The sequence below is a fragment of the Peromyscus californicus genome, unplaced genomic scaffold (assembly GCF_007827085.1).
Source record: "Peromyscus californicus insignis strain IS unplaced genomic scaffold, ASM782708v3 Scaffold_11__1_contigs__length_118956290, whole genome shotgun sequence".
Classification (NCBI taxonomy): Eukaryota; Metazoa; Chordata; class Mammalia; order Rodentia; family Cricetidae; genus Peromyscus; species Peromyscus californicus.
The window spans coordinates 52,418,698-52,444,766 of NW_026294402.1; the positions used below are offsets into that span (position 1 = coordinate 52,418,698).

A 26,069-nucleotide genomic window follows, 5' to 3' on the forward strand; every position below is an offset into this window, starting at 1 on the left:
AGGTGATTTCTTCTTGCCTCAATGGTTTACAGAAATGAAGATACTGGAGGCCATATTTGTCTAGCAAATGAATCTTTGGGCTAGAAAGCAAGTGTCATTCTTAGAAGCTACCTTGGGCTGGTCAGATTCCCAGCTTTAGGGCCACAAGATCCAGTGCAGGCCTGGGAAGGAGTTCCTGGGCTGTCTTCAGCTGTCTCCTATCTGGGTGTGTGATTCTGGGCATCATGAAGCTAGTGGCTCCGTGTAGTAGGAGCCTAACCCTTCAGTATCTCTAGACCCCTCCACACATCCCAGTGCTGGGGAGCTGGAGGAATCCACCTTATTGGCTCAGGTACTTTGGGGCTTTTAGGAATGGAGAGAAAAGCTAGAAGCAGAATGTGCAATTGGCAGGGCTAAGATTCATGCTATCAAAACCTTCCTGGCCACGGAGCAGTGAAGAGGGCTGGCTCTGAGGTCAGGGCATCCTGCCCAGTGTCTTTGCCTGTGTCTGCAGCATGCTCAGTATGTCTAGGTCTGTGGGTTCTGAAGGTCAAGCCTTTGTTTACCTCTGTTCCCTCTTCCTCACTCTGTCTCTTCTCAGTGCGGTACACCTTAGACTACATATACAGTAAACACTAGATGAAGAGCTGCTGAACTGCCAGGATTTCATGGATTTCAGTCATGGTTCCCTGGGGTACAAGCAGAGGTGGGGAGTCTGAACCATCTCTGACCCAAGGAAGACAGGAGAGACCCTTTTACAAAGAGCAAAGTAGCTCCAAGTTTATAAGCTAGTGACAGAGTTCTCCGGGCTGTTCAGGTGACTGCAGAGGGGCTGGGGTCTGGACCCTCTGAGGGAGCCACCACCGAGTCATCAGGTCGCCCGTGGTAGGTAGCCGAACCTTAGGCAGAAAAAGAGATCCCTTCAACTGGTCTGACCTTGCCTCCCTGACTGTGGGCGTGCAGGATGTGCCCCTCACGTTCTTCTTGGGGAAGGGGCCTTCCTAATTATATCCCCCTCAGCTCACATGGAAATGAGTTTGGATTTTCTGAGCATACACCAGCTGGCTGGGGGGAGGCAGCCCAGAAGGCTGCTGGCTGGGGAAGGGAGGAGAAAGGAGAGGGAGAGGAGGGAGCCAGGCCAAGATGAAAAATTCCCAGTGTTCTTTCAGGCAGAGCAATAGTGGGGCGTTGTGGGCACCCCACACTTCATCGACCTCCTCTGTCTCCTTCACAGAGGAAAGCATCTTGCTCCGGGGCGATAGGATCAGCAGAGAGCTGGGTCCCACTCGGGCAAGCCCATTCTCTGAGAATGGCTCTCTAACTACAAACCACTTAGCTGGCTGCAACCGGGTTGTCCGGTGTTAGACTCATCCACGCGCTGAGTGGTCCTTCTAGATTTCCTAGGCCTTTCCTTCCACGGGGGTGAGGGAAGTGGAACTGAAGCCCAGAGGAGGGATGGGGCCTGCTCCTCATGACAGATCACAAGTCTGTCTTCTTCGCAGCTGGGTTCTCCCGGTGGAGTTGCCTGAGAGCGGGTGGCGAAGGTTCTCCTAGCAGCCGGCAGCGGGCACGGGGCACCGCACAAGCTAGGGGCCACCGGCAAAGCTAGAAAAGGCTGCGAGGGGCGGGGGGGAGGGGTGGGGTGGGGTCAGGCGCTTGACTCCGCCTCCTGGCGCTAGGTTCTGCCTGCGGCCGGGCGCTGGCTCAGTCTCGGCTGCTTGCCGCTGTCGCTCCGGGGCTGCGGGATGACGCCTCCTCCTCCCGGACGTGCCGCCCCCAGCGCACCGTGCGCCCGCGTCCTCAGCCCGCCGGCTCGGTTCGGGCTCCCGCTGCGGCTGCGACTGCTGCTGCTGTTCTGGGTGGCCGCCGCCTCCGCCCAAGGCCACTCGAGGAGCGGACCCCGCATCTCCGCCGTCTGGAAAGGTAGGCGGCGCCGCGCGGCCGGCGGGGCGCGGGATCGGACGCTGTGCGGGGAGGGTGCGGAGTGTGCGGCACCTAGAGAGAGTGCGTGTGCGCAGCTCTGCAGGTCTCGGGCTGGCCCCGAAGGGAGCGTGTGGGTCCGGGTGAGTGTATGTGAGTGTGCGTACTGTCACGCCGGAGCAGGCTGAGCGCTGCAGCGTGTGAGCGAGCGGCTGGGGCCCGGGCCCGGCTAAGTGGCGCTCCAAGTCCAACAGCAGCTCCGAGCCGGAGCCGCAGCGCCTGAGCGCGGGGGGAGGTTGCGGGCCCTTGCCTCGCCGCGGCTCTCTTTGGCTCTCCGCCGCGGGGTCTGCTATACAGGACCCTTCCTTCCCCCGGCCAGCTTCCTCACCCCGACCCCTTCCTTGCGAGCTGCGGGCTCTGCTGGAACGCGGGGCTCAGGATGGGCTGGTGAAGGGGGCGCGGACCCATTGCCGCCGCCGCTGCGCTCGGGCTGCGGGAACAAAGACCCCGCCGCCTGCCCCCGCCCCCGCCCCGGCCCGGAGCGCGGGCCAGGCAAGGGGGTGGGCACCTTGCGGGATCCGGGACAAGGTGTAGTGCCGGGGCTCGGGGCACCTGGGCGCTGTCTCCCCAATGCTGGGACAAGCCGCTCCCCCCCTTGCCCGCACGTGGCAGTTGTCACCAGAAATTGGCGCTAGCACGAGGAGGGGGATAGTGCCCATTGGGTGGGGCGAGGCCATTGGGACCCCCCCAAGCCGCGTATCTGGGGAGGGGTGTGCAGCCTTAGGGCTGTGATGAATATGAGAACCTGAGGGACAGGAGTCTTCCCTTGGGGTATCTCAGTTTAGACCCCTGTACAGTGGGACAGAAAGCTGGCTAGGTTGGGGTTGGAGGCTTTCTGCCGCTAGGGACGGAGCTCCCCTCCCCTGCATTGCACACAAATGCCTCCCCGCCCCCAGGCAAACTCAGCTCTGTACCCAAATTTGGCGTCTCTGCAGCCCCTCCTCTAGTAGTGATGGGAGACTCATACCGGGGGCTGGGGGTACTGGTCCAGTCTGTCCCTACTGGGAACCCTTTGATGCCTTGGCAGTTTGCAGGGATTGCGGAAGTCTGAGCATTATCTGGGGCAGGTATTCTTAGCAGGGGAGGGGGGGAACCCACATAAAATGAGTGGCCCGAACTGCCGCAGCCGCTGAGAGAATGTGACTTGCCCAAGGTCACTGGGCAGTATGGGCGCTCACTATGCAAGTGGGGGCTCTGATCTGACCCTGAACCTGCCCTGGTCCAGGGTTATGAAGAGGAGAAGGATTTAGATGGTTTTCCAACCAGAAATGAGGTACTCTGGTCTCCAGTTCGCCATCCAGCCGGAGGTGTACTCGGTGGAAGAGGAACAGCTTAGCTGACGCTCTGGACCTCTCACTCATGGTGGACAACTGCACACGCGGCATTTGCACCCACTCAGCCTCTGTCCTGCCAGCATTTTACCTTGCCTCTGTCCCCTTGTGTCTTACACAGCACATGAGTACTTCGGAGGAGACAAATGGTTATGTCTGAGTGTTGTGGAATCTCCCTCTATATTCATTAAGCACGCTTGTCCCCCCAAATCCTTCCTTGACCTCCCCACCTCATACTTAATGCACACCCACTTGTTAGCACTTAATGCATACCCTTCTATCCCTGGCACTTAGTCCTTACTTACCCTGAGGCTATTTAAAGCTGCTTTCAGCCTTCTTACCCACTTTTCAAGCTCCCAGCCCATCTCTGTGCCCAGCTTCCCCTGCTTGCACTTCACGGCTGTGACCACACTGGTAATGCACTATTGACCCCCTCTGGCTGGGATCCACCAGACACTCACCAATCTTGTCCAAGGACAGTCTACAATCTCCTTCACAAGTGCCAGGTGCCCCACTGACCAGACAGGCCCTGCCATTCACCTGCCCCCGACCCCCTAGGGTCACCAGCTGGTGATAGTGTGCCCGGCTGACAGCTGCCTCCTGCCTCCTATGGGGTAACACATGGCAGTCGGATAGTAGGGAGTTTGGATAGGGCAAACCCAGGCACAGAGTGAGAGGAAGACCTCCCCACCCCCTCGCCAAGGCTCTACAATAAGCCTAGGGCCCTGTCTACCAGGACAGGAACCTTCGGGGATGACTAGACTAAGGATGGTGGTAGCCCTATAGCCATTTTTCTGCAAGACATCGATTTAGAGTTTAGTTTTGAGTCAAGACAGAATACGGACTGGGATAGGCATAGAAATGTCTTTATTTTCTTTGCTTGGGCCCACACCCTCACCCCAAGCCTTAGGGGGTGATTAAAGCAGGGGACTCTGAAAGGGTCCCAGACTGCAGTTGTTCAGAGAGTTGCTGCCTTTGCAACCAGATGAAGGCCTGGTGCAGAACAGCTTGGACCAGGGGGAAGAGTGTTCCATCACAGACTGCTGGGCATCCTTGAGCTTTGCACCTGTCTTTGACCCCCAGAGGTTGCCAGAGCAGGAAGAGCTCTAGAGGTTGTTCCCACAGGGCATCACTCACACATGAGTCAGTTAACAATGTAAATGTGTGACTCTGATCTTCCTTCAAGTAGGGGGCGGGAGAGGAGTGGATGGCAGGTGAGTGAGGGTGTGGTGAGGCAGGAGGTTTGCATGCTTGTGTATACTGTGCACTCCTCCCCTGCTCCACCAATATTTGGAGGAGAAGGAGAAGCCCATGGACGTCCTGACCCCCCACGTCAGAGTGAGCTAGCCTGTCCACAGAAGGCAAACAGTCCGGTCTCCGGTCTCTACCTGCCCAGCTGGTTCTTCCCCCTCTGGCCCAATTAAACAACAGGATGTTATTGTTGACTTGGGAGCTGCTGGATAGCCATTAAGGGGCCACTCCCCAGGGTAGGGGGGTTGTTATCACCTCCTCCAGGGGATGAGGTCACAGGTGGGGCTCCCCAAGCATCAGCATTTCCAGTGGAAATCCCTGCCCCCTTGGGGACTTAGATGAATTCATCACCTTCAAGGTAAATCACCCTCCCCCCTGCAGAACTGGGAGGGGGGCAATCCCCAAGAGGAAAGGGGGTTTCCTAAGCTGGAAGAGATGCTTGGTGATGTCCCCAGAAGCTCCCTGCCAAGTTCTGTGATGAATCTGGACTGAACCTTGAAGATTCTGAGAGCAGGTGTTGGGGGCAGGGCTGCAGCTAGATGGTGGCACAGATCCAAGTTGACTCTGGCGCCTTGGGTAGAAAGAGGTGGGAAGTCAGGAGCCTGGTTCTGGCCTAATTGTTCTGGCTTCATTTGCTGTGTGACTTTGGTGAGCCCTTGCCTTTTTCTGGACCTCCGTTTCCTCGGATGTCTGCAAAAGTCAGAGGTAGTGTCTCATTCACTGCTGGCCCATAACACCTCCAGATTCCTTTTTCTGTGGGACGAGGAGGGGGGAGCAGAGGCTGAGTGGCCCATTCAGGTCTTGGTGTTAAGTAACTAAAACCCGGGCAGTCAGGGGAAATCCTTGAGTCTTGTGTCCTTCTTCTCTTTCCTATCATGGGCTGAAAGTCAAGGATCAGTGGCAGGGAATGGCCTGTGGGCTTATGGCCTTAAGGGTGGAAGCACATTCAACAGGTTTTTTGTGAGTTCGGCTTTGTGCCAGTTCTAGGATTGGGCTTGAGGGTCCAGCAGGGAAATGAAATGAGTTGGTGTCCTTGTAGGTAGGGAGACTGGGCAGATGAACCAGTACATACACTAATGGGCTGGGACAGGACCTACAACGGAGGGCAGTCATGGGTGCTGAGGAAGCCTGCTAGGCCGCGGGCTTTCTGGATGAAGCGGTAAAGCTGAGATGGCAGAGGCAGGAGTTGGCTGGATGAGGAAGGGGCAGGAGCGGCAGCACCTGTCTGACAGAGCTGAGTCGGCTTTGGCCAGGGGTTCAGCAAGGCTGGCTCTCTCTCTCTCTCTCTCTCTCTCTCTCTCTCTCTCTCTCTCTCTCTCTCTCTCTCTCGACGGGCTCTCACAGTGTAGCTCTGGCTGGCCTGAAACTTGCCATGGCCTTGAACTCACAGAGATCCAGCTATCTGCCTCCCTAGTGCTGGCACTAAGGGCGTGTGCATTGCTACACTGGCGTCAGCAAGCTTTCTTGAAGGAGATGATAACTGAGCTTCGCCACTTGTCACGGCTTGGGCAGCCTTCTGGAGAAAGACAGTGGCAGGCAAGCCTGTCCCAGGTCCCTGAGGGAAGTTGTGGTGGGGTCCAGGGACACTAGGACTGTCCCCATCCCCTCCTGACTATGAGGAGGGGTCTTCGGCTAGGAGGCCCGCCATGCCCTTTTACTGCATTCTCTCTAAGGAAGAAGAAACCCCCCCGTATCCAGGCCCTGTATTGCGGACAGGACAGGCACGATTCCTCTGACCAGCTTCCCCTTCCAGGGACCTTGGTTCCTTTTGAGAGCAGATAATTTTCTGGGTTGCAGATGAGGTTCTCTACACTTGGGAGAAACAGAGTAAGCTACACACTCCTCTTTGAGGAGTTACCAGGCCAGGTGGGCTGTGAGGCTCAGCCTACAGGGGGCAGTCATGAGAATGGATGACCCTAGAGTGGCCTGCTAGAGTCTCAGCTGACATTCTGGCTTCCACCATCACTCCACGCCCCCGTCATTGTACCTCATTCAGGGTGGCTGTGTCATAAGAGACTGACCACACTTCCCTACCTCTTGCTAGCAGCTCCAAAAGCCTTCTGCTTTTCTTAGTTTCCTTTTTTGGTTATCCCAGAGGCCTGTCTCCTCTTTTGGGATAGGAGAGACAGGCTCTTGATCTGCCCTGGCCTTGCAAGAAGGACCCTCGGTGGACCAGGCGGACAGGGAGAAAGGAGAAAGTAAAGGGCCACAGTCCAGGCTCCATAGAGACCGGCAGCTTCTCCTTCCCTAGTCAGCCCAGGCCCCAAGCTGATGCCCTCCCACAAGGGAAGGTTCTCCAAGCCCTGCAGGTTCCTCCTGCAGGCCTTCACCCTGGCCCCGCTGTCCCATGTGTAGATTGTACTCTGCCCTCTTCAAGGTCCCTCCATTCCTCTGCGACACTCTGCTGAGTGTTCTGCCCAGAACACACAGCCACAGAGTTGATGCTTCCCTGGAGCCTGACGGTTAGTTACCCTGTGGTTCTCCTCTTTCCTTCCCAGCCCCCACTGCTGCTCCAGGGCATCTTCTCTGCCCCATACCTACCCACCTCCTCAATCTCTCTTCTCCTCCCTGCCAGTTCTTTCTCAGTTTCATTGAGGAACCTTCTGAGATGTCCTCAGCTTACCCAGCCTGACAGCGCAGAGCTCAGGGTGTGAGAAAAGAAATGTCAAGAGAGAAGCTGGGCCAACCACATCGGCCCCAGATGGGGAAACTAAGGCCCAGAGATAGCAGAATTGGCTCAAGGTCATTGGCAAAATAGGCAGAGCTGGAGTCAAGGCTGTGTTTTCTGCCCCGAGCTTACTGGCGACCCAGCTCTCTGCCCCTTCCCAGTGTCCCATCTGCTTTCATGCGTTTCTGGGTGGAGGACTTCAAAAGCCTATTACCTCCTTGGCCAGTTTAACTGAGCCCAGAGACTTTCTGTCCACATCCACCAAGACCATACTCCCTTTAGATTCTCAGATTTGGACTCTGCTCTGTGTACCTCATATCTGGCCTTTGCTGAGCAGAGCTTAGGTCTTCTCAGGTTGCTCTGTGTCATGGCTCAGGCTAATCTGGATTTAACCGCCACAGCAGCCCGGGGATTAGGCTGATCCTGTGGGGCCTCCTGTACCCTGCTTCTAATCAAGACCCTGGGCTTTGGGCCAGCATCCTGGGGACCCTCACTGTAGAGGGCAGCCAGCCCTTGACCCTTGCCTGCACCTGATGCAGCTCCTGGGACAGGAAAGCAAAGGAAGCCCTGCGCTTGCCCCCAGGGAGCCGTTAGTGACTAAGATGTAGGGCTCATGCCTGTGATGGAAAAGGGGCCCCTGGGAAGTCAGGAGTGCACTGCCAAGACTGTGAAGGAAGGCTGGTGTGGGTAATATGATCAGGAAGAGGAGAAGGAAAGAGCCAGGCTAGAGCAAGGGGTGGGGACACAGGGCGACGTATAACTGCTGCTCTGGCTCAGCCTACCAAGTAAGCTCACCATGATAAGCCCTGCACCCCATAGATGGCCCAGGAACCTCTTCTAAGATGTCTACTCCTCTCAAGAGTAGCAGGAGGCTGCCCCTTCCCACTGTCTGAACCACCCTGTCTTGTCCAGCCCTGGCAATGGACGATGGGGTCCTTCTTCACAGTACCCCACATCTCAGGTAAAATCCCACCGGACACAGTGTGATCTCAGAGAAGGGTGTGTGCCAGATGGTGGATGGAGCACAGTCAGGGAGTACAGACAGGGCAGAGTAGTGAGGGCTGGAGCAGTCTGGAACACTTCCTGGAGCCAGGGGATTTGGGCTAGACGTTCAAGGACAGGGGAGAGCCACGTGCAGCAGAGAAAGGACAAGGGCCATGAGCACGGGTTGTGTGGAGATGGGAGCTAGCCATAGTGGAGTTGCTCACAGATGGGTGAGCCTTGACTGCCCTGCTTGGGGGAATTAGGCCCTGCTGGGATGGGCAGTTGGGAGCTGTGGTGAGGTCCTGAGCTTAGAGCCCGGGCAGAGAAGATGAGTGCTTCAGTGAGTGTTGACTGGCTGGGAACCGGAGTGGGTATCTAGTAGAAAAGGACTGGTGTGCATACCCAGTCCCAAAGTTGCCTAGTAGAGACAGAGATCCCAGGAGATTTGTCTTCCCAATTAATCACACTGGCTAGCATTTAGGGTGAAGGTGACACACGGCACCCTATATTCCTGCTCCACCTGCACCTGCACACTCATGCTTACTCATCCACACTTGTCAAGGTGTCACAAGCAGAGAGGTCAGGCGTATGATGGCAAGTAGCTTTTGCCTGAGCTCTAGCCTCCCTCTGCTTTGGTCTCCTCAGCTGTATAGAAGGGACTGCTCTGGAAGTCCCTGAGAGTCCACGCCTGGAGTGCAGCAGGATATGCACAGGTACCAGAGTTAGTCTGCCCTACTGCATCCCCAGCTGTGTGATCCTGGGTAAGTTGCTTAGCTTCTCTTGGCCTCATACCCCTTATCTGTGAAGTAGAACTAATAAGAGACCAGGCATCACATGAGCTTACTGACTGGCTGAGTTAATAGATCTAAAAATCACGTAGAGTAGTCCCTGGCAGATAGACAGTGTTTCTGAAGCGCCGGGCTTAGGGCTGGCCCCGCACACCATCGCCGTCCCTTTCCTCTCTCCATCATTCTCCTCCTCCTGCTGCAGCATCTCTGGCTTCTCCTGGAATGCATTTCTGGCACCCCAGACCCTGCCAGTTCTCCTTAACGGGCTGTGCTGGCTGGCTGCCCTCACACTGTGTCCCCTGCTGGTCCAGGCTAAAGCTGAGGCCGGGGACCTTCTGTTTCGCTCGGTCTTCCGCCTGTCTCCCTCTCTGCTGCCCTGAGGTAGCGTCCTCTGCTCTCTTGCCACCCCAGCCTGGGCTCTGGGCCCAAGAGCAGACTCTGTACTTTTGCCCACTCTCTGCTTTGAAGTAGCCACTAGCCGACCTTTAGGGCTTTGGGAACCTGCTGGGCCAAAGAATCGATGGGAGTTAGATAGGGTGTGGCATTGGCTCTGGGCTTCCTGCTTTTCCTGGGATTGAGCTCAGCACTCCTCTCCACTCCAACTAGGCTCTGGGACCACCTTCCATCTCCACCTGAGCCCTTGACTCCTGCTCAGTTCAGTATCCCCAAAATGTACTTCTCATCAGAACTTGGTCCAGCAGCCAAGCCCTCTGATTCTCTGGTCACAGTAATGTATGCAAGTGGTCCCAGCCCTTGGTGGTTTGGGAAGGGCCTTAGTTTTCCTCTCTGTGGAATGGGGATGCAGACCTTTGACTTGCCTTCTTTGCACGGTGGTGGGGGATTTGTTGGGCTAGCCAGTGGAGGCAGATGAGGATGTTGCTTTTACTGTCTCTCTCTACTTTCAGAAAGCTGCATCTGACTCCTTCAGCACACACAGACTCATATTTCCCCCCAAACGACCCATGAACTTAAGCTTGACTGTTTGGTGTTTGTTCCTGGAATTCTGATGGGTCATAAAACCCAGGCTGTGACAAACCAGTAACTCCCCATCCCCACCAGCCGCAGAAGGTGACACTGAACTCAGGAAGGCCCTGCCCCAGCTCACAACCACAACAGCTGCCTGGATGCCAAAGAAGGTGGGAGGTTTCTTAGAGCCGAGCCTGGATCAACACCTGAGACGTCCTCCCCTCCGCCACGGCTGACCTTGGCAGTGGGTGGAGGCTGTAGCCCACACAGCTTGTTGATAAGGGTGGGTGTCTCATTGCTCCACGAGGGTGACGACCACGTTAGGGCTTTGCCACCTGTGTTGGTATAGCACTTGTCTGGCAGCTGCCAGAGCCCAGCCGGGCACAGGTGTTGCTACCAGGACCCGGATAGTAGCCATAATCTGCTCTTAACACCAGGTTGGTGCCATCTGGAAATAGTTTTCTTTCCTGGCTATATCAGAGGCAGAGCCAATGAAACATCTGTCCCTGTGTTTCTGCCACCAACGGGGAGGTTTCCCTTCACCACCCTGCTCAGCACTCACAGTTCCATTAGTCATGCCTATGGGTTACTAAAGGCCCTCGGGAGATCAGGGCCCTACCTGGGAGATGAGTGGGTGATTCCCTTCATTTGTCAAGTTAGTGACTCTGCTCCTGGTGAATGGGGTGAGGGTGGAGGTCTAGGGAGAGGGTGATGCAGAGGAAAGGGAGGGTGAGCAGACAGTTTTGTTTTTTGTTTTTTCACATCAGTCTCTCAAAGAAGTCCTGAGTGTGGTTCTAGAGAGATGCAGTGGCATGATGAGTACCCAAGTCTGTGAGCCTCCCTTGGGTATTAGCCCTTGGGCCAGTGGCACAGCCTCCCTGGCCTCTGAGTCTCCTAGCTTCGTGGCTGTTTGGATACCTTCTCCATGTGTATAGTGGGAGATTCCAAAGGGTAGAGAGACTGCAGGTTAGCTCCCGAGCACCACATGGCGCTTCTTTCTTTTCTCTGCCAATGCGTGGTCAGATGAGGTTGTGAGTGGGCCTGTAAGTGCAAAATGGGACACAAGTGTGGGAGGAGGTCCCTGCCAGATATGTGGTTGGCCAGGCTCCTGCTCCTCGGCGACTTGACTCAGGCATTCCCTACTGGGATGCCCACATTCCTGCCATTCTCTGCCCACTTTCCAAGGGCTTTTGGAGGTTAGCATGCAAGGCTGATGGGTTCAGTGGGTCAAGGACCAGCCCCTGTTGTTCCTTTGGCGGACAGTCGTCCTCATTCCATCCTCCCCAGCCTGCCTCCCTCTTTCCCAAGCATCCAGGCTCTGGGGATTGACAGGACCAGATGGCAACAGCATCCAGAGTGAATGAGAGGAAGACAGATCCTTCATTAGGCAGGCCTGCTTTGAAAAAACCCACCGTTTCCCCAGAGAAAACATCCCCACTTCCTTTAGTCAGTCAGCTGTTGGGACAGCGGTGGGAGAGGGGTTCCCAAAAGGACTCAAACCTGACTTTTGCCCCCAACATAATCAAGGCCTCATGGGCACCCTGGCAGGGGTGCTGTGTCTGCATGGGACCACTTCCCCTGATCCATCTTCCCAACACTTACATTTGGCTAGAACTGGGGCTAGGCTTTGTGAACCCTAAACTGCTAGGAGGCGGGGTCCAGCTAGGTATGGGACAGCCTGGGGTTGTTCTTGCTCTGCTCTGGAGAGCCAGGATTGGCTCTGAGTCACATGGGGGTAGGGGTGGCCTTTCTTGTGCCTAGCCTGCCTTGAGGCCATGTCCTCTCTGTGTGCCCCTAGCCCCCTCCCCTGCCTGAACCCCTGGTTATTCTGGGAGCTTTTAGCTACCACTTAGTCAGCCACTAATGCGTCAGGCCGGGGAGAGAGGGGGGAGACACGGTGCCAGACGGTGCTCCTTTTAGACACACAGGATGGAAAGGAAGCAGGGAGAGCCAGGAGGTGGGAGGTGGGGGGACTGCCAGAGGATGGGAGACATTTCCCACTCCTGACCCTGCTCCTTGGTAGCAGGCGGGGGGGGGGGGGGGGGGGGATGGGCAGTGGGTTGGTATGTCCTTGGGTTCGATGGAGCTAGTAGCTGGCTGTGCCTCCCTTGCCCCACCACCAAGGCCTGAGCTTCTGGATTCTTCTTTCATTGGTTCTCTGTCAGGCGGCAGTTGTGGCCTCTGTTCTCTGTACCTATCACACAGTCAGCTTCCCATCTTTGGTCACACTGTTTCCTCTGCTTGCATATTCCTTCCCCATTCCTGGCCAGTCTAGCTTTTATCTGTCTCCCCATATCTTTGGATTCATGAGACAGCAAAAAGAAAGCGTTTAGGGATATAAACACTGAGCCTAACCTTTTTAAAGGTAGACTCTAGCTTGCTCAGCCCTGTCTAGGCAGGGCCTTGAATCTGTCCCTGCCCCTGGCCCAGCTCTCTCTGAGGTGATCCTGGCTATGAGGGCTTGCTGCTACTGCCCTCACTTCCAGGCAGTCCTCCTGCCCAGAGCCCCCAGCCCCCTCTCCTGCTGACCTGAACAAAGCTTTCTTTCATGTATTCATGGAACTGCCGCTCTGACACTTCCCGGGCACAATCAGGCCCTTTGAGGGCCTCGGGCAGTGCGGGAGCCTGGGCTGGGGCCGGGGTGGAGAATGGGCCAAGGTCTTGTCCTGGGGCTGAGCTGGTGCCATTCCCTTCCTCCCCTAGTCAGTAACATATCACCAGGCACAGATCTGGGAGGGACAGGAACCTGAGAGTCATGGGAGGGCCGGTGAGAGTCGTGGGAGAGCTTAGGAGCTCCTGCTTGTTCTGCAGAATGGGGCCAGCAGTCCCTGCCTTCCCCCACGTTGACCTTGCCAGGGTTTGAGTGGAACAGGCTTGCAGATCAGCGGAGTGCTGCCCTTACTCGGCTGCTGACACTCTCCCCGGCCCTTCATAGCTTCTGTCTTTTGGGAGCAGCCCCGAGCTCCCTCCTGGGACCATCTGCTTATTAGTGAGCTTTCTGTGGGATGGGTACCTCATATCTGCACTTCTGAGAAGAGCCGAGTATCCCCCTCAGACTTTGTCCTTGGTGCCTCCACACTCAGCCTGGACTCTTTCAGGACTGCCCTTCGATAGCCCTGCTACCTCCAAGACAAAGGCTCCCTCATGGTACCCTCTGGTGCCTTTTCCGGCTTGAGTTGACTTGTACATTAGCCCCAGGCTCTTCTCTGAGACCTGGAGGTGTGACCTGGATCCAGATGCTTGGGAGCTAAGGAGACTGGTGCATGTGGCCAACACGGCCTGTGAGTGCTTCTTTTCCTTGGCTTTGGGGCTGTGGGTCTCAGTAGCCCAACGTCCCCAGGTGCTGATGTGGACCTTTCTCCTGGCTCCCGGCCTGGATGTTCAGGAAGTGGAAGAGAAGCTGTGCTGCCTGGGACCTGCTGCTCAGGTTGCTGCTTAGGCTATGGGTGAAAGGAGAGCCGTGAGTCAGAGAGACCAAGTGTCTGTGAGCTGCTGACCCTGGCTTTGCATTTTTATCCCAGCTGGAAGAGAGCTGGAGGACAGTGCCCAGGATCTGCCACCATTAAGTACCTCTATCCAGACAGCAGCACAGAGCTGGACCCTCAGCCCCTCCCCGGCACATCTGGGGCTAATGAGAGGCAGCTTTGGGGTCTAGGGTATAAGAGGTAGGGTGTCTGACACCCCCCCCCCCCACGCATACCCACCCACATTGCTGGATCAGGCGGTTTGCAGCATGCCCCAGGAGAGCCAGGCCACTCAGAGGGCAGCAGACTCAGCGCTTCACGCCGTAGCCAGCCAGGCTCACATCTCCAGCAATGTTCTTGAGAACTGATACTGTCTGGATGAACCAATCTCTCCTGCTTGCTGCTGATGTGACCTTGGGCCAGGCTTGTCCCCCAGGGGGTCTCGGTTTCCTCCTCTACACAGTGAGCCAGGCCACAGCAGAAATGCAGAATTTGAGTGACTCCCACTGTCTGTCTGGGACCACTTGGCTGTGGAGAAATGTGTGTTCAGCAAAGGGAACAAAGGCACGAGTCCTACACTGTACGCTCTTGCCATTCCTTGCTCCTGATGGATGCAGGATCAGTAGCAACGGCTTAAGGGGCAGCAGCAAGGAGGACTTAGGGCAGACCTTGAGGAACTGGCAGGTTTGTTTTTGCTTGGGCTGGGTCATGTCCCGCTTGGGGGGTTACTGCCAAACTGGCTGTTCCCAAAGTTGGCCGCAGCTGAGAAAACAGTGGTTAGACCAGATTCCGGGGTGAGGCCCAGGCTAACCAGAGATGAGGGGACAGAGGCTGTGGTTGAGTGCCCAGGGTATAGCCATAGGCCATCCCATCCCTGTAATTTAGTCCTGCGACCCAGACAACCTCAACAATGTCCCTAGAGAGGAGACAGCTTCTCTCTGGAGGTGGTGGCTGCAGACAGTTTCTTTTTTGGGCAAAACTGCCCTGGTCAGCCCTTCTGCTGAAAGGCATAGGCTGTGCTTTTTGAAGGTCCCCTGTCCCAGAGTTGCTGGGACAGAGAGCTGATCCTGAGCCCCAGAAGGAGCTGGCATCTGGGTGATGAAACCAGGCTAGAGGTTAGCTTGAGAGACAGAAGCAGGAGGGTTGGTTTAGGGCCTGCTACCCACCTGCTGTCATGTGTTCCTTGACCCGTTTCCCCAACTGTATAATGGGAAAGAATGAACACTGAGATTTGTTCCAGCTCTGAAATGGTGCCCACTGAGGGCCTGGGGTAAGCCAGGAGGGGTTGGAGACAACTTCTCAAAGGAAGATTTGGAGTTGTGAGTAAAATGGTTGCCTGGGGATCTGGACTCTAAGTGGGGTGCCTAGAAGCCCTGCTCTTTGCTTCTGAGGAGGCTGAGTGAGGTGGACAAAGACTGCAGATCCCCTCACAGTACAGAGCTGATGGTCTCCTCACACCTGTCCAGCCGCTCAGGATTGTGTATGTGTTTGGGGAAGGGGTCTGTTCTCCCCCGGGTCCCTAAAATTCCCCTCACTCTGAGAAAACACATTGTGGGGACGGGACCACGGCTTTGGGTGTGGACAGGAGGTTTCTGGAGCCCACGAGGGTGTTCTTTACTTCTCAGGCTCACCTAAATCAGACCTCGTCTCTGAGCCTCAGTGCTCTGAGCTTGGGGCATTAGTTAGCCAGCCGGGTCTGGTCTGGCTGTGGAAGCTCGAGGGTCCTCTTAGGGTGTTGTTTTCCTTCGTGCTGCACAGGGCAGGACCATGTGGACTTTGGCCAGCCTGAGCCACACACTGTGCTTCTCCATGAGCCGGGCAGCTTCTCTGTGTGGGTGGGTGGACGTGGCAAGGTCTACCTCTTCAGCTTCCCCGAGGGCAAGAACGCCTCCGTGCGCACGGTAAGCTTGGGCCTCCTCTGCCCTCCCCTTACCTTTCCTCATCCCTGACCTCTGGTCCTGGCAAGGGCCCTTAGGGAGTGTGAAGGAGCTGGCACATCTTTCTGCACAGGTCCTTCTACCTCCATAACCTCACACACGGTTCCTGGGGGAGGCATCGACAGGTAATCTGCAGTGGAGTAGAGTCAGACTCTGAGAGAAAAACTGGGGGCTAACATACACACACACACACACACACACACACACACACACACACACACACACACACACACACACACACACACACACACACACGGCCAGGCCGGTAGTACTGATGGGGGAAGGCGGGCTGGGAAGCTGGATTCCCGGACCCATAGCCTGCCTTTTGCGATTGCTAGGCTCTGCTCCTGGTATCAGACAAAGAGCCTATGTGACCTTGGGGAATCTGCTTACCCTCTCCAAGTCTCAATTACTTCCATGGAAAATGAGAATAATAGTCTCATCCAGGGCGTGTCCTGTGGCTGCATGGACAGCATTTCAGAGACACCTCATCCCTCGAAGAGGGACTAATGCTTCTTTCTCCCCCTCCTCCAGGTAAACATTGGCTCCACAAAGGGGTCTTGCCAGGACAAACAGGTGAGTGGGGGATGGGGGAAGACCATGAAAAAGAGCAGGCCCCTTGGGAAGAGGAAGAAGATCATGAGAGTTGGAGGAAGGGAGGGAACATGTCTTTGCCTTGTATTCCCTAGACTTACGGGGTTGGGGGAGTTTGGACCAGTTTTAGGGTCACTAGTTAGAGGGGAGACATGGACCCCGACACAGGCCTTGCTCAAAGGGGGATAGAGTCAGCTGTCCTGGGTGGCTGCTATTGGCCATTTTGGATGTCTTCTTTCCTAAGACTGATGGTCTTAATGTCTGCTGGGCCTGCCCCACCTAACAATCTCCTTCCCCACACAGGACTGTGAGAACTATATCACTCTTCTAGAGAGGCGAGGTAATGGGCTGCTGGTCTGTGGCACCAATGCCCGGAAACCCAGCTGCTGGAACTTGGTGAGAACCTTTCCCATGTGCCTGAATAGCCCTCATTTCCTGGGTGGGCGTCAGCCCCTCATAGCCAAACAGAGATGGGAGATTCTGAGCCTGGAATTACCCTGAGCAGAATCTCTGGGAGAATAGGCTCCTGGCTGGGAAACTGGCCCTTGTAGGGTACAGTGGCTGGTGGTCATGTTGCTATCTGCACCTCTGATCTCCTCCAGGTGAATGACAGTGTGGTGACATCACTTGGTGAGATGAAAGGCTATGCCCCCTTCAGCCCGGATGAGAACTCCCTGGTTCTGTTTGAAGGTAGAGCAGCGCTGTGACAGGGTCGCCGGGAGGGTACTGCTGCACCAGGGCGGGTAGGAGGGTCAGCCCTGTGTTCAGTGGCCCGAGCCTGGGGTAAGGACTTAAAAAAGTTTCGCTCTTACCCTCATGTCCTCCTACTATATCCCAGGGGATGAAGTATACTCTACCATCCGGAAGCAGGAATACAACGGGAAGATCCCTCGGTTCCGCCGCATCCGGGGCGAGAGTGAGCTGTATACAAGTGATACTGTCATGCAGAGTGAGTCAGGTTGGGTTGAGGGTGGACCAACGCATGTGCATGCCCAGGATGGCAGATAATAAATAGCCTGATAGATCCTAAGAGGACTCCCTGAAAGGCACAGACCTGAACAGCCAGGACTGAGGAGTTTGAGTTGTAGGACAGGAGGAATCACAGAGAAAAGAGTGTGGAGGCCAGATGGGTCGGAATTACTCTGGGAACAAACACAGGGGAAGGTCAGACCTAGCACGAGGCTCAGAGAGCCAAAGTTCATCTTTCTCATGAACCCATGTTGGGCAGGAGGCCCCGTCTTCCTCATTAAGGCTCCGTTGATTAGGCAGAAGTGACATGGGCACCCCAGGGGCTTTCCTGCAGTCCCCAGGCATGAAGTCATTGCTCCTGGGCCCATGACATCTTTGCAGAAGAGGACATAACAGGTGTGGGGTATTGCTTTAGAGTCAAGGGCCCCGTGGGGCCTTAAGTTCTGAGTTCATATATATCTGGGAGAGATGTGCAAGGTTAAATGAGTACCCCACACAAGTTTCTAGCCTCATACCCTTTCACCCTTGTCCTTGGCAGACCCACAGTTCATCAAGGCCACCATTGTGCACCAAGACCAAGCCTATGATGACAAGATCTACTACTTCTTCCGGGAGGACAATCCCGACAAGAACCCAGAGGCTCCTCTCAATGTGTCCCGAGTGGCCCAATTGTGCAGGGTGAGCCAGATATGTGAGGGGTGGCTGGATGAGTGGGAATGTATCTGTGTATTTACAATAGGAGTGTGTGTGTGTGTGTGTGTGTGTGTGTGTGTGTGTGTGAGAGAGAGAGAGAGAGAGAGAGAGAGAGAGAGAGAGAGAGAGAGAGAGAGAGAGAGAGAGAAACTGTGGGAATTCGTGTGCACAGGCTATCATGTGCCTATGAATAAATGTGGTTTAGTGTCTGTGCATATTGGATATACAAACATGTGAGTACATAAGTACCTGTGTGTTTACCTGTGTTGTGTTTGTGTGAATTTGCTATGTTGTATGTTTGTGTAAAAGTGTGCAGAGGTGAAAGTAGCAGATGTGTCTGATCATGTTTGCTGTGGGGACCGAGAGTGTTCATCTGCAGGGCCCCAGTGTGGGTCCTGGCACACCAGGCTGGAGCCCACCTGAAAGCTTGCCTGAGTCTCCACAGACATCAACCCCTGCTAACCTGCCCTGCTCCTCAGTAGCCTGGGTGCTAGCATGCCCGGCAGCAGGTGTCTCTGGTGTGTCAAGCAGCCCAGGCAGGTGCTGAGGAGCATCTTCTGCCTTCTGCCCTTCCAGGGGGACCAGGGTGGTGAGAGTTCATTGTCTGTCTCCAAGTGGAACACCTTCCTGAAAGCCATGCTAGTATGCAGTGATGCAGCCACCAACAGGAACTTCAATCGGCTGCAGGATGTCTTCCTGCTCCCCGACCCCAGTGGCCAGTGGAGGGACACCAGGGTCTATGGCGTTTTCTCCAACCCCTGGTGAGGAATAGTTAATGACCTTAGCAGAGACTGAGGGTGTAAGGCTTGAGCTGTTACTAGGTGTGTGGTGGTGGTGGTGGTGGCGGTGGCGGCGGCCATGTGATGCCTGTCCTGTTGTATTTCTGCCTCTGTACACATGGTGTGTGGCCCTAAGCCCTGTGTACATTCCTGCCATGTGTGCGCCAAAAGCTGATACTAGGCCTGGGAAAGGCTGAGAGGCCTCTCCTGGGTGCTGGGTGTGATCACACCTGCTCAAACACTGCCTGCTAATTCACAGTCTGTAATCACTTTCATTGATTGGAAACAAAGCAGACAAGTGTGTGTGTGTGGGAGGGGGAAGGACCCTGGTCTTGGCTCCTGTGTGGGTGGAGCCACATACTGGTCAGGACATGGAGGTCTGGGCCCCTGAGGCTGTCGCACCCTGCAGCCTGTGACTGGAGGGCCCAGAGAATGACTCAGCCCATGATGGGGTTCCTCTCTCTTTAGGTCGAGTAGAACAGGTGGCCTCTGAACTCAGTGATGCTGTAACAGAACCCAAGGTTGTGGTTGGAGATTGCAGTGGAGATAACTTAGTCCGGCTTCCCTCCCTCCCTCTTTTAACTTCCCTCCCTCCCCTGTTTCAACTTTGACATGCTAGGCACTGTGCTCTGCCTCAGAATAGTCCTGGCTCACAGAGCTTGCAGGCCGAGGGCTGTGGTTGTGCCCTGTCTGGCATGGGCCTGGCCAGGGTAAGTGGAGGTGTGTATCCTGGGCCACCTACTAAAGTGCTTTGTATATCCTTGCAGGAACTACTCAGCTGTTTGCGTGTATTCTCTTGGTGACATTGACCAAGTCTTCCGTACCTCTTCACTCAAGGGCTATCACATGGGCCTTCCCAACCCTCGACCTGGCATGGTGAGCTGTTGACCAACCATGGCCCAGACCCCAGCCCTTCCTGGTCTCACCTCCCAGTCACCTACTGACCTACTTCTTTTTCTCTTTCTCAGTGCCTCCCCAAAAAGCAACCTATACCAACAGAAACCTTCCAGGTAGCTGATAGTCACCCAGAGGTGTCACAGAGGGTGGAGCCCATGGGGCCACTGAAGACACCATTGTTTCACTCTAAGTACCATTACCAGAAAGTGGTCGTCCACCGCATGCAAGCCAGCAATGGAGAGACCTTCCATGTCCTTTATCTAACCACAGGTGATGGACTATCCCAGAACTCTCTGATTTACTTTGTGAAAATAGATAATGAACTATTCTTTGTTATGGTGCATGCCTATAATCTTACTACTCAAGAGGCAGAGGTAGGCAGATCTCGGTAAGTTCAAGGCCAGCTTGGTCTACATAGTGAGTTCCAGACCAACCTAGGCTATATAGTGAGACCCTGTTTCAAAAACAAAGAGAAAAACAAAAGTTATGGAAGGTATAAAGAACCCTGCAGGTAACATTTGCTTGGGCCTTTAGGTGTAAACAGAGAATTGAGTGGCTAGAGCTGTGAGGGGTTAGTGTGCAGAGCTGTAGATGCTCAGGCAAAGAGGGAGGGCTTCCTGGAGGAGGTGAGGCAGAGGGAAAAGGGAAAGCTCCTGAGTTGAGAGAAGAGCATGCACTAGGGCCAGGTACAGCTTTGGCCCAGATGTCTCTCTCAATGGAGAAGGTATGGGAAGAGACGTGGACAGCTGGGGGTGAGTCGGGAGAGGGGCTTGAGCAACGGGCCTCCTGGGACCCTCTGTCTTGCAGAATAAGGACCAGGGCCTCCCTTCGACTTTGGGGTTATGCAGGTGAGAGGAAGTGTTTGAAAAGTTGGCAGGACACAAAGAAGTTGATGCCATGTCAAGGAGTTGCAGATGGCAAAGCCTCATGGAGGCTTGAGACAGTGTCCCCCCTTCCTTTCCTGGAGGGACCTCCCTTGGGGGGGACTGAGTGAATGCCCTAGAGATGTTCCTTTGTTCTAGAAGGCCTTTGTACACCCTGAGCTTTCTTTGTGTCTCCCTCCTCATCTCAGGTCTTGGTCAAAGCGGGGGTGGGGGGTGGGGGGGTGGTATCCTGAAATGAGCCTTGGAGGCCATTGTGGGCCTGGCCACAGGCCTTCCTGGAAACTAGAAAGGACCCTATATATCTGGTACCATTCGTCAGAGCCCAGGCCCCATCCCTCAATTGTTCATACTCCTTCAAGTGGCTTCCTGTTGCTGCCTCGCTTTGGGGCTTCCTTGGCCATGTTGGTCTGGTTGGAAGCTGGAGTCCTGGGCTCATTGTTTGGCTCCTGGAAATCTCAAGGAGAGTAATTTCCCACAGGACATTGGGGACAAGGGAAGGGAGGTCACACAGTGCAGGATGGGGAGGGCTGGACTTGGGCTCAGGGAGCCCTGCTACTCCCTTCCTATGTGAATGGGCTACAAACATACTCAGGGATTAGAGAGGGAATCTCTTATCTTCCCCGTGGCCCATGGGAGAGACACCGATTTAGAGCCTGCGGCATTTAGAAATATTGGGGCCAGATAAAAATAAAGAATTCTCTAGGTCCTCAACAGAGACTGGAAACTCTCACAGTGGGGACTCGCTGTGTGTTTACTTATCGATATGTGTCTATGTCTGTGTGTATCTGTGTCTGTGTGTCTGGGGTGAGGCAGGGGCTGTGTTGGGGGCTGGTCAGGTCCAAGTAGTGTTTGGCCACATCTCAAAGCTGGTTGAAACATTGAGCCTAGAGGACTGTCTCAGGTAGGCATTGTCTGACTGCCTTTTTTTGGGGCAGATAATGCCCTGGGAAATGGGGATGGAAGGAGAAAAGGAGGAGGCTATTCTAGAAACTGGGACAGTCGGTGAGGTGGGATTAGGAGGACCAGGGTCAGGACACCCATTAGTCCCCAACAGGTGCCAATGGAGAGAGAGCTGGTCTAGCAGACAATCTGATTGTGTGACCTTGGGAGCTCTCATATGGAATCCAAGGTTCTTTTCAGATCTAAGAGTTTACAGAAATTAAAATATCCCTTAAGACCAAGTGCAACGTGGAATCCTAGATTGGCTCCGGGAACAAAAGAAGGACATCAGTGGAAAAACCCCATAAACCCAGATGAAGTCTGTAGTTGAGTGAATAGGAACACATTGGTGTCAATTGCTTAGTTGTGACAAATCCACTCTGGTTATGTAAGGTTTTCAGCTGGGGAAACTGGGGGAAGGCTAGACAAGGACTCTCTACTGTCACAGCCACTTCTCTGAAGGTCTAAAATCACTCCGAAAATAAACAATTAAAGACAATATATCCCCTAGGTACCTTGGAGGCAGGCAAGTTAGAAAAAAAAAAAAAGCCAGAGGTGGGGTTCTGACCCATCTGAGTTCCAGTTTGTTCCCTGCTGCTCACCATCTGTGTGACCTTGAGCAAACCCCATAGCTTCGCTGCACCTCCTTTCCTTATCTGCAAAATAAGGGAGATAACGCCTACCTCCAGGGCAGAGGAGGGAAGGGGGAACCAGGGTAAGGTGAGGCCACAATCCTGGCTTGCTTTTTCATGTTGCAGCCTCCAATAAGCCTTTGGCATATTGGGGGCACTCACTGAGGGGATGGCCTTTGGGGATCAGCCTTGGAAACTTCCAGACTGCCCTTAGGCTCCATGTTCCTTCTCACTCAGCCGTCTTCGCCCCACCCTACCCTAGTCCTGTGACACTCGCCTGAGCCGTGACTCCCAAACCCTCCCCACCAGTGTATTTTCCTGGCAGCCCAGCCTGAAAGAAGGCTGTCTGGCTGAGGCGGACTTCTGTCTGTTGACCCCTCCTCTGCTCACAGACAGGGGCACCATTCACAAGGTGGTGGAATCGGGGGACCAGGGACACAGCTTCGTCTTCAATATCATGGAGATCCAGCCCTTCCACCGTGCAGCTGCCATCCAGGCCATATCGCTGGATGCTGACCGGGTGAGCTGTCCCACCCTCGTCTGCACCCTTGGGACCACCCAGACAACTTCTGGGGAGAGGGCTACTCTGTTTGCAGTCTGCATGTCATTTCAAGGACCTCCAGGGTGGCAGAATCCTTTCTTCAAGGGTTGAGAACTCAGTGAAGGGCTCCGGCCTGACCCAGCCTTGCTCTCCTTCCAGCGGAAACTATATGTGAGCTCCCAGTGGGAAGTGAGTCAAGTACCCCTGGACATGTGTGAGGTCTACAGCGGGGGCTGCCATGGCTGCCTCATGTCCCGAGATCCCTACTGCGGCTGGGACCAGGACCACTGCGTGTCTATCTACAGTTCCCAACGGTACATTGGACAAATCCCTTTGCTTCAAGGAAAGGCAGACCCGAGAATGGGGAGGCATTGAAGGGCACGGGAGGATCATTCTGGGGTCATGTGAGGATAAGTGGGGGTGCTGTGCTGCAGCCTCCGTCTGCTGATGTTTGCTCCTCCTGCTTCTAGGTCAGTGCTGCAGTCTATTAACCCAGCTGAGCCACACAAAGAATGTCCCAACCCTAAACCAGGTATCTCATGGAATCTTACCCTTGGGCCCCAGGCTGATGAAGAAAGCACAGCTATGCCTCAGTTACCTTGATCTGCAGAAGGCATGGCCTTGGCCGAGGCCCCTGGCCCACATCCTGCGGAGGGAACTCCCATGATATAGGGTGCTTATGAGAGGGGTGGGGATGTAGGAGAATGCAGGAAAATAAAAGTCAGGATCCACTCCCTCTCCATCGTGTTCCCTTAGAAGCCTTGCTCCAGGAGCCTCATCTGCAGGACTCAGAGACTCCCAAGGTGCCTTTGGCCCCTCCTCATGTCTGTTTCCCCTACTTCCACAGACGATGCCCCGCTGCAGAAGGTTTCCCTGGCCCGAAACTCGCGATACTACCTGACCTGCCCCATGGAGTCCCGCCATGCTACCTACTTATGGCGCCACGAGGAGAATGTGGAACAGAGCTGTGAGCCGGGCCACCAAAGCCCTAGCTGCATCCTTTTCATCGAGAATCTCACGGCCCGTCAATATGGTCACTACCGCTGTGAGGCCCAAGAAGGCTCCTACCTCCGTGAGGCTCAGCACTGGGAGCTGTTGCCTGAGGACAGATACCTTGCAGAACAGTTAATGGGCCGGGCCCGTGCCCTGGCCGCCTCCTTCTGGCTAGGAGTCCTGCCCACACTCATACTTGGCCTGCTGGTTCACTAGGGCTTCTAGGAGCTTGGTGTACCCCAGGCTTCTATAGCCCGGGAATACTAGAAAAATATCACACTCACAGCCGGCTGGCCCGGGAGCTCCTTGTCCACTGATTCTTCCAGGGGTACTAAATAATCCAGTGGGGGACAAAGGGCCTGGAGATGTCCAGCCGCAGGCGGCTGCTGAGGCCCAGGTGGGGTGGGGACAGTGAGGGACGGCAAAATGAAGGCACCGACTGTGAAGCTGGGCCATCAGTGACCCAAGACTTTATCTTCCTGAGATTATTTTTCGAAATCTCCTCACACTTGACTTCATGCAGTGATGCACCTGGCCTGAGAGCCCAGCAGCCTGGCAGTGGGCTTTGGGAAGGGAGCTGAGACCCCATCTCTGGACCTTGGGGCTGAGGCCTGAGTCCTTTGGGACCACGGTGCCCGACTGCTTCCTTCCCTGCCCCACTGCTGGGTGGCCAGTGTTCCTGCAGACCCAGGCTGCTCCTCTGCACCTCCCTCACAGCCTGGGTCCCACCGGACAGCGCCTTGCATGTTTATTGAAGGATATTTGCTTTCCGGACGGAAGGACGGAAAAAGCTCTATTTTTATGTTAGGCTTATTTCATGTATAGCTACTTCTGACTGCATCTGTATGAAATACCAAAACTACATGCTGGGGGGCGGGTAGAGGGAGGGCTTGGGAAGGGGGGGTGGGGGCTGATCCCAGGCTGGGGCTCCCTGGGATGAGATCGGAGTCCAGGGACAGGCATGGGTTTGAAGAGAGTGGCATGAGCTGGCTCTGCCCTGAGAGCCCTGGTCTGAGGGCATGAGCCTCCAGTGTGGGGTGGTTCTGGGAGGGGTGGGTGAGGGAGACAGGGGAGAGCGAAGAAGAAAACTGAGCCCTAGGTAGATTTGCCGTGGTCATTTTGAAGGAGGAGCCGGGTCCACAGGGGGAGGTTCCAGGACTCTGCCCTTGGCATTGGGGGTTGGGGGGCAGGGGGGGACTCCTCCCTTCCCTTCAGCCCCCTTCCCCAGGGGCTGTGCTTCCATGCTCCTAGCCTCCCACCTTCAGCTCAGGACATGTCCTAACTTAGGCTAAACTGTGAAAATTCCCGTGGAGATGGCCCAGGCCGAGCTCTCCAAGTGGGCCTCCCTGCCCCCAGTCCATGGATTTCAGCAGAGAGCTGACCCTTCTCCAGCTGTGTCTGGGGCAGGGCCTGGGGCCGGGGGCCTTCCAGCTTCCGTCCCTTATCTCTTCTCAATGCACTTTAATAATGTAACATATTACTAATAAACAAGCTATTTATTTACCTGTGCCTGCTCCCTGTCTTCCCTGCCAGTGGTGCTGAGTGGGGCGGGCCTCCTGTTTGTCTCTGGGTACCTCCTGTCTGTGCAAACTGTCTAGGCTCTCCCTAGTGATTCTGCTGGCCAGCAGACTCGGAGGACCTCAGCTCGCAAGGGGCAGAAATGGGGCATGTGAACTTGCAACCGCTCAGCAAACCTTGAGCCTGCAGCCCTTCCCTCCCATAGCTCGAACCCCTGACTTCCTGAGTCTCTCCTTCCACTGCGTCCCCTGGGAAACCCGGCCAGGATCACTCTAGGCCTCCCTATCTCCAAAGGGCCCATCTGAGAGATGAAACTGATCAATGAGGACTCCTAGGGTATGAGAGAAGGGTGTGTGCAAGAGGCTGGTGGTAGGGGCTGGAGAGATGGCTCAGCGGTTAAGAGCACTGACTGCTATTCCAGAGGACCTGAGTTCAATTCCCAGCACCCACATGGCAGCTCACAGCTGTCTGTGACTCCAGTTCCATAAGCAAAACACCAATGCACATAAAATAAAAATATATTTAAAAAAAAGAAGAGGCTGGTGGTGCCAGGATAGGACCAAAGAAGGGTTGTTTGCTCTTGGTCAGGCTGCTAGGAAAGGGGGGGGGGGGGGCGCTGCATGCCATTCTGTCTCTACCGTGAGCATCCTGTTAGAGAAAGGACTGGAGCAGAGGCAGGTGAGAAACGGGAGGGAACGAGGAAGCTGCTCAGGGGAAGGAGGCCAGGACTAAAGACAGTGGCTGTGGGATAGATATGGGGGGACACCTGACAGCTCAGAAAGGAGCCCAGATGTCCCCCTAATGACCTTCCTTATGGTTTTCTCTGCCCCCTTAAAATTTGTTATTTTAGCTGGGTACTGGTGGCACACACTTTTAATCCCAGTACTCAGGAGACAGAGGCAGGTGGATCTTTGTGAGTTCGAGGCCAGCCTGGTCTACAAAGCGAGTTCCAGGACTGCCAGAGCTGTTGTTACACACAGAGAAACCCTGTTTTGAAAAACAACAATAAACCCCCGTCCCCTGCAACAAAATTTATTTTATGAGTATGGGTGTTTTGCTGCATGTATGTCTGTGCACCATGTGCATGCCTGGTGTCTACAGAGACCAGAAGAGAGTGTTGGATCCCCGGGAAGTGGAGTTACACTGGATAGTGGATAGTAATGAGCCACTATGTGACTGCTGGGACTTGAACCTGGGTCCTTGAAGAGCAAGCATTACTTTTGACCACTGAGCCTTCTCTCTACTCCTCTCTGCCCCATTTTGTTCCTGTTTCTTTGTCCAT

At 55.0% G+C, this 26,069-nt stretch overlaps 1 protein-coding gene across 1 annotated transcript; it reads left to right on the forward strand.

Moving 5' to 3' along the window:
* Positions 1–1,667: 1,667 nt before the first annotated feature.
* Positions 1,668–24,151, forward strand: Sema7a (semaphorin 7A (John Milton Hagen blood group)). Its single transcript, XM_052761962.1, has 14 exons — positions 1,668–1,902; positions 15,170–15,312; positions 15,883–15,924; positions 16,246–16,338; positions 16,545–16,632; positions 16,781–16,891; positions 17,450–17,589; positions 18,181–18,365; positions 19,151–19,259; positions 19,352–19,550; positions 22,128–22,255; positions 22,436–22,590; positions 22,747–22,808; positions 23,124–24,151. Exons 1-14 carry the CDS (start codon positions 1,725–1,727, stop codon positions 23,483–23,485), a joined length of 1,995 nt encoding a protein of 664 aa, XP_052617922.1. The 5' UTR covers positions 1,668–1,724; the 3' UTR covers positions 23,486–24,151.
* The last annotated feature ends 1,918 nt before the right edge of the window (positions 24,152–26,069 follow it).

Coding starts and splice junctions, on each gene's coding strand:
- Sema7a (XM_052761962.1), top strand. CDS start 1,725: ATGACGCCTCCTCCTCCCGGACGTGCCGCCCCCAGCGCACCGTGCGCC. Junction 16,633..16,780: donor CTCCCTGGTTCTGTTTGAAG/GTAGAGCAGCGC, acceptor ACTATATCCCAG/GGGATGAAGTATACTCTACC. Junction 16,892..17,449: donor AAGTGATACTGTCATGCAGA/GTGAGTCAGGTT, acceptor TGTCCTTGGCAG/ACCCACAGTTCATCAAGGCC.